We start from the raw sequence: 8,068 nt of genomic DNA, 5'->3' as shown, positions 1-8,068 counted from the left end.
TGGTTCTCCACAGTTGTTAATATTCTCATTATTATATCTTTCTTGTCCCTTTGTACAAGGTTTTAGGTCCTTTCAAAACCTATTTTTACTTAATCAAAACCTAGACTACTGTTGAACTTGACAAACACTAAAAATTATGGGCCAAATATCAACATTTACATTAATGTATTAAAAGGAATCAATTTTTTACAATAATAGATGCTCTCAAACCTAATAAATTCTAGATAGAGATTATATTTTTAGGGTAATATTCCATCTGAATTTTATTTAAAAGATTGACCAACAAATAAAATGTATTAAAATAATCCCAATTTCATGTCTCAAGCAGTCTATACATGAAATCTTGCTTTTAATTGTAAATTTTTGACTTTTTAATAAAAATATCAAGGCCATGGCCATTTATTGATAAAATTTTTATTAAGTTATATTAAAATAATATTATTATTATTAATTACGTCGTAGGTGTTCCCTATTTGAATGTGATGAGCCAAATTCTTCATTCGACGGTCAGCAATCATGGAGAGACAATGACGACCATCAAAATAATCTTGACTATTCATTATAATGTGATCCGATTGGAAATAATTTATGTCAGATGCATTGAATAATGTTTTGTACAAGACCAAAAATGGACTTTTCTTTTACCGGCCTCAAATGACCAATACGCCCTCAATGGATACTCTACTTCAGTAGCAAACACTTTATGCAGTGATTCAGATATCTGGCAAACATCGAAGCAAAGCTTCTTGAGCTCTTGTGCCTCAGAAATGGACTTGCAATTGAAGGCAATTAGATCCATGTAGAACTGAGACTACAAGGCCTTTGATTTCTCCTCGTTCGAAAGTAGAGCCTCTTGATGAAGCTCACCATTACAGATTGGGATTAGGTGCATCGACCAATTGATCACTAGCATAGAGCTCGCGTACCCAATCTAACAAAACTTCATAATTCCATGCCTTTGAGGCCACTCGAGTACCTTCTTTGGTGTCCCAAATATCATCTTATCTAGGCTTCCATTTGGCATGTAGTCATAAACTATGAATAAGTGCATCCCCCTGTGAACACTATGAACAAGATGGTGGAGGAGGTGCAGAAGGAGTTTCATCATTTCACAGCTTAAGGACTACATCTACTCACAATTCAGCATTTTCAATGCCAGCAACAACAATCCATGTTTGCAAAAAGTCCACCTGCTACTTGTGAGCTCCACGGGAAGCTTCCATGGAGTGGTGTAATGAGCTCCTTTGTGTCTTCTTTTGTAAGTACGTGACTTCCTCAGCATCTAAATGTCACAATGTCAACCATTACCAAGCACCATAGAAGTTAGACATAGCGAGCTAGCTGTCACAAATATTTGTTTAATACTTCCTTTATTTAATTATTTTTTAAAATTAATATATTAAGTGTTCACCTACATCCTAACATGCCTCTCTACCATCACCTAGATTCAATGAATGCCAAGTGTTCCATTTATTCTCATGAGAGATCGTTTCATGTGAATCACTAAACACTTACATATATTTCCATAAAGGTGTCCTCTATATTCATTGTAAGACTTACCTAAAAACACATTGCAGATCAAGCCTACAATGCCAACAATGGACATCACCTAGGCTAGGGCTTATGACAATAGAGAGACCTCAAGTGCAACATTAGAAATGATGGCAGGGAGCTCAACATTGGCATTGCCATTAGTCATTCAATTGTTCTTATTATTATTTTTTGGACTATGAAATGAAGTGTGTTAATCAGTGCCGCCACTGGTGAATGTATTGATGGGCCTTATGAATTGAATGGGATTCTTCTGGGTTCAGTCACTCTCAATGTTTGTTGTGTGCCTCTTTTGATGACGAAGTGGTGGGTTTCTTTTCTTATAATATCTTCGATGTGGCTATCCTCCCCACAAATTACACCATTGACTAAATTTCAAACAAAAATGAAAATACACAAAAATCGGTATTGCTACATAACAAATGCATGCTACATTTTTTAGACAAACTAGTTGGCCTTTCTGATGCAGAGAAACTTAAAGGTTTACCATGTTCAAATCCAGATGAAAAATAACTTCAATCAAGAATACTCTTATGCGCTAATCAAAAGGTCATGCTTTGTGCAAACTTATGGGTCGAAATTGGACTTGTCAATGGCGCACTTGGACAAGTCAAAATAATTGTATATAATGTTGTTGAAAAGCCACCTCAACTTCCTTTATTTGTAATTGTTGACTTTCCAAACTACATTGGGCCACCCTAGGACCATACACAACCCACAAAATATTTTGGTTCTACCAATAAGTCATGGAATTCATAGAAAAATACCTTTAAAAATGGCATGGGCCCTAACAATACACAATTCGCAAGGACTTACACTACAAATAGCGACAATTGACATTGGCAACACTGACTACCAAGGGCTAACATTCACAGCAATATCAAGAGTACGTGAACTTGCAAACCTCTGCATTCAATCCACATTCACATTTGAAAGATATGCACGAATGCAACAAAACCCATTTGTTGCACAAAGGAAAAAAGAGGAGATGCGCCTCCTAACATTATCAAATACAAGTCCTCCAACAATATCAAATTTGGAACAACTACTATAGGTAAGCTTGAATTATTTTTTAGATACATACATTACAAATTAGAGTTTTTAAATTCAAAGTTAAATAAAATTTTGTAATCTACACATATTTAAATGGCATTGCATATGCACACAAAAATGGACCAGACACTGGATGAACTGGGAAATCAAAGCAACTTGTTCACAAATTCACGGGACTTGAAACTTATTTCAAAATACAATGGTGCTCTTGTTTGGCATGGAAGAGGATTGCATATTAATTTTTGCTCCTTTCACTCTCCCACCTATTTATCAAGGTGCTTGTTGATTACCAAACATATTGTATTAAATGTGAAGAACAAATAAAATGTCTCATTTGTGTTAGTTAAGAACAAATTTTACACCCAAATACGGCGTACCTATTGCACACTAAGGTGCAATTGCTAGTTAAATATATTTGAACTTTTATTAGTAGTTATATTTATGTTGGAGGCATTCATTTTCTTTGAAGAAAATTCATTCACTTTACAATAAATTGTCTACAATGCAAGAGAGGTGTGCAAGATGATTGAAATGTTTGTAGTCTTTGATATTTCGAAACAACATACAAAACAGAGTGTTGCCAACAAATCCTTGAGATGATTCATTATATCACTTCTTAACAATACGATTTAAAATAATTTAGGTCTAGTTTTAAATAATTTTAAGTTTTTACATGTTTATTTTAAATAGACTAACATAACTTCAAACATATGTTAAGAATAATTAAATACAAAAATCCACATTCTTTCAAATTAATAAAAAATTATTAATTTGAAAGAATGTGGATTTTTGTATTTAATTATTCTTAACATATGTTTGAAGTTATGTTAGTCTATTTAAAATAAACATGTAAAAACTTAAAACTAGCAATTGTATCTTTGTGTGAAATTATTTATAAAAGATTTTAAATTTTTTATTGTTATTAAGTTTAATTTATAAGATAATAACAATTCTTTTATTAAATTCTTTTTTAAAATAATATTAAGTAACTATAAATTAGTTCTATATTATAATTATATATTTTTAGAATTAAAATTATTTATTTTCTTTTTCTAATTAAATTAGACTATTCAATCATCCTAAATTTATTTTTAAATATTTCATCGTATTTATCTATATAATATCTAGAAAAGACGGCAGATAATTAAAGACAAAACACTAAAGTGAACGATCTCAGAGCAAGTGGAAACGTGTTACGACTTCTATCCTTTTCCTTCTATTCTTTCTATTCTTTCACTTCTACCATTTGTCATAATAGAAATTTTCCTTTCCGTGGAAGACAAGAATGAATGAAGGCAAGACTGACGGCAAGATTGAAGGCTACAATTAGTGGGAATAATAAGTCAAGTCATTGTGTCCTATCGCTTTTCCTGGTAGATGGAAATTTTTTTAGAAAAGTATCTCCTGCTTATTATAATTATTACAATTTTTTTTTTTTAACTGATAAACATCTTGTTAAAAATTTAAAAAACTCTTTTAACTTTTTTACATCGCCAGATTTAAAGACAAACCTGAGTCCTAATACCATACATGTATCATTTGGAGTTAGGTGCAAAGCAAACCAAGAATGAAGATGATAACGCTGCTTCATCTGCTTCTGCTACTCTGTTTCTGCCTCTCTGCTCTGCCTGCTCATGAGGCAACGCCTTCTAATTATTCTGATCAACAATCTCTCTTGGCTTTCAAGGCTTCTCTGCTTTTGGATCCATATAATTCCTTGTCTGATTGGTCTCCCAATCACACCTTCTGCAATTGGACTGGCATTCTCTGCTCTTCTCGTAGACAGCGTGTGGTATCCATGAAACTCACAGGTATGGAGTTAGTTGGCACAATCTCTCCCTTCCTGGGAAATCTCTCCTTCCTTAGAATACTTGATCTCTCTAATAATAGCTTCGAGGGCCCTATTCCATATCAGTTTGGAAGGCTATTTCGCTTGAGAAGGCTTCGATTGTCTCGAAACAAATTGGAAGGCCCCATTCCTTCCTCTCTAGGAGACTGCCGTTCTTTACAATCTCTAATTCTTGGATATAACAATTTAAGTGGAAGCATTCCCTCTGAGTTCAGTCTTCTTTCATATCTAGAAATCATGGAATTAGGAGCAAACAAATTGAAAGGTATTGTCCCACCTTTCTTAGGAAACTTGTCCTCTTTAAATATCCTTGATTTGTTTGAAAATAGATTCACAGGTTTTATTCCAGCCGAGTTGGGTATGCTTAGTCAGCTAAGCTGGCTTAGTCTTTCCTTCAACCCCTTAGCAGGGTCGATTCCCACTGCTCTTTCAAATTGCACTCGTCTCCAAATGTTGGAGCTATGTGATAACAACTTATATGGTCCAATTCCATGGGAGTTTGGAAGACTGAAAGAGTTGCAAGAAGTGTATTTGTGGAAGAATAAACTCAGCGGAGAAATACCCAGGTCAGTGGGTAATTGGACTCAGGTGCAACAAGTGTATTTGGATAAGAACCAACTAAGCGGCAAAGTGCCCCTAGAATTTGGGGAACTGCAGCAGCTAAGACGACTTGTTTTGGGGCAAAATCATTTGGTTAGTGGAAGCAGTGGTTTGCCTATTCTTAAAGTGTTAACTAATTGCTCCAGCTTGGAAGTTCTTGATCTGGGATCTAATTATCTAACTGGTGTCTTGCCCAGTTCTGTTGGTCGCCTCTCAAATGCACTGAACTTTTTTTCATTGCACTCTAATGAAATTGAGGGAAACATACCAGATGAAATCGGTAATCTGACAAACTTGACAACAATAACCTTAGAAGAAAACAGATTCAATGGGACCATTCCATTTACACTTGGTAGACTTCCAAATCTAGAAATATTAGCTCTGGGCGGAAACAGCTTACAGGGAAGCATTCCAGAAAGTCTGAGTCAGTTGAAAAGGCTTGGACTTTTGTCACTCAACGACAACATGCTTTTGGGGCCGATTCCTGATAGTCTGGGTGACCTCCCACAATTAAGAAGGCTTATACTTGATCACAATCAACTGTCAGGCAAAATACCTGCTAGTTTAGGAAGGTGTAAGACTTTGGAAATGGTGGACTTGGCGCACAACAGACTTACGGGAAATATACCCCTTGAAGTTGCAGGTCTTCAAAATCTCGAGTTCTATTTCAATGCTTCTGGAAATCTACTGCAAGGTTCTATTTTAGAAATGAGCAAAATGGTTATGATTCTAGCTATTGACATTTCTCGCAACAACTTCTTAGGTGGTATTCCTAGTGCACTGGCAAGCTGCAAGGGCTTGGAATATCTTAATCTTTCTGGGAATGCATTTGAAGGGCCAATCCCTACATCACTAGCAGATCTTCAAAATCTCAAGTCCATGGATCTTTCATGCAATCATTTGTCAGGTACAATACCAGTGGCTTTCAAAAAGATGAAAGTGCTCCAGCATCTAAATCTCTCTTCAAACAGGTTGATTGGAGAGGTCCCAAAGGAAGGAGCTTTTGCAACACTTGATGCCTCAGAAATTAAGGGAAATCTAGGTCTCTGTGGTGGATGGATAGACTTGCCGCCATGCTCCCATTCCAAGCACAAACAAACATCAATCTCTAGAAAGGTAATAGTTCCTCTTGTAGTTGGAATTGCAATTTTGATCATGTCTCTTGCATTGGTAGCATTTTCCTATAGAAGGAGACATTCTGGTACACCCTCTTTTAACACATGGCCTCCAAAAGTTTCATATAAAGAACTTCTAGATGCAACCGGCGGGTTTAGTGATGAAAACCTTTTAGGAATTGGTAGTTTTGGGTCAGTTTTTAGAGGGATTTTAAAGGATGGTATGCATATTGCTGCTAAAGTTTTTAAGTTGCAAGACGAACAAGCACATCAAACTTTTAGTAGAGAATGCAACGCATTAAAGAGAGTTCGACATCGCAATGTAATTAAAATAATTTCAGTATGCTCCAACCTTAATTTTAAAGCCCTAATTCTTCCATTAATGTCAAATGGAAGTTTAGAGAGATGGTTATATCCTTCTGAAGGGGGTGGATGCATATTGAACTTGAGTGATCGAATAAGAATAGCAATGGAGATAGCAGAAGGTTTGGCATATCTTCACCATTATTGCTCTATTCAAGTGATTCATTGCGACCTCAAGCCCAATAATGTCCTATTCGGAGATGACATGACTTCATATATAGCAGATTTTGGCATTTGCAACCTTATTTTTGGTGACTCATTGGACTCTTTGACTTCTACAAATGCACTTAAAGGATCGATTGGCTACATTGCACCAGGTGTGTATTTCTTGTTATTAAACTTTGCATTTCACTATTTATTTGTTTATCTTACATACCATCAAGGCCTTTGAACATCTTAGGAGTCATTCATCCTTGTTTATTTGTAATTATAGAATATGGAGTAGGAAGCAAGCCTTGTACAAAGGGAGATATATACAGCTTTGGAATTTTAATTTTAGAGTTGTTGACAAGGAGGAGACCAACTGAGGATATGTTCACTAAAGGAATCAATCTACAAAAATGGATAGAAATGCATTTTCCAAATAGAATTTCCAATGTGGTGGACAATTGTCTTCTTATAGCCCCTGGAAATGAGACAACAATAAATATGGAATGTCTAACCCAACTTGTAGAAATTGGACTATTTTGCACAAGGGAATCACCTCAAGAGCGTCCTAATATGATTGAGATAGTTGATAGATTGAATACAACCAAATGTACTTATTTTGGTACACCAAAAACTCCACAATTACCAATAGATATCTCACCTTTTCTTGACAATACGAAAGGCACAAATATTACTGGTTCAAGGAACAATGAAAGTTCTTATACATCCACATCATAGATCTACACAAGTATAAGTGTCTTATTTACCAGCCACTCAAATGGAAATAATGTTCTATAAATTGTATTTTATAGTCTAGAATACTAGGAGGAGATGAGGGAAGGTTTAGAATGTGATACTTATAATACCTATGAAAAAATTGTATTTAATTGCTCAATTTTTTGTAAATATGGGATGAAGGATAATCTCTGAATTGTAAAGTTGAGCAATTAATCGTCGATATAAATAGTTGTAAATATCGATGATCTTTTTATATGAGCTATGATGCCAGGTTTCCTTACTGATTCTTTCCCGGTTGAGCTTTTTTGAATCAGTTTTTTTATAAAATAATTATATATACAATGGTTAGCGCAGTTTTGTCAAAAAAAATAAAAAAACTATGATGTAATTTTTAACTTTTAAAAATTAGAATATTAAATGTTTACTTTTTTAGTTTCTATATTTATTTGATATCTTATAAGCATCCTAGTTATTTTGAAAGATTGTCTTTAGAAATTTATATTAATAAATGATAGAATCTTATGTGAATTAAACTCACTCATTTAGCTCTTCTCTATTTCTTATATACATACTTCAATATGATCATTTGTGATTTGTATTTATTATATTTATTTGTGCAATAGTCTAAACATTAATGTTGTCCATTTATATT

General features: G+C 34.4%; 1 protein-coding gene across 1 annotated transcript; it reads left to right on the top strand.

The window, feature by feature from the left end:
* The first annotated feature begins 4,159 nt into the window (after positions 1–4,159).
* LOC149561440 (uncharacterized) lies at positions 4,160–7,764 on the top strand. The gene is made up of 2 exons (XM_089825150.1): positions 4,160–6,848; positions 6,965–7,764. Exons 1-2 carry the CDS (start codon positions 4,172–4,174, stop codon positions 7,414–7,416), a joined length of 3,129 nt encoding a protein of 1,042 aa, XP_089681276.1. The 5' UTR covers positions 4,160–4,171; the 3' UTR covers positions 7,417–7,764.
* The last annotated feature ends 304 nt before the right edge of the window (positions 7,765–8,068 follow it).

The sequence above is a fragment of the Cupressus sempervirens genome, chromosome 4, assembly GCF_028749045.1.
Source record: "Cupressus sempervirens isolate cs-2001-9-10 chromosome 4, ASM2874904v1, whole genome shotgun sequence".
In the NCBI taxonomy this organism is placed as follows: domain Eukaryota; kingdom Viridiplantae; phylum Streptophyta; class Pinopsida; order Cupressales; family Cupressaceae; genus Cupressus; species Cupressus sempervirens.
The sequence above is the reverse complement of the archived record's forward strand: the minus strand, read 5'-3'. Positions and strand labels throughout refer to the sequence as shown.

What these genes read in the sequence shown, in the direction of transcription:
- LOC149561440 (XM_089825150.1), top strand. Translation starts at nt 4,172, where the DNA reads ATGAAGATGATAACGCTGCTTCATCTGCTTCTGCTACTCTGTTTCTGC. An exon ending in GATTGGCTACATTGCACCAG is followed by an intron (nt 6,849 to 6,964) that starts GTGTGTATTTCT and finishes TTGTAATTATAG; the next exon opens with AATATGGAGTAGGAAGCAAG.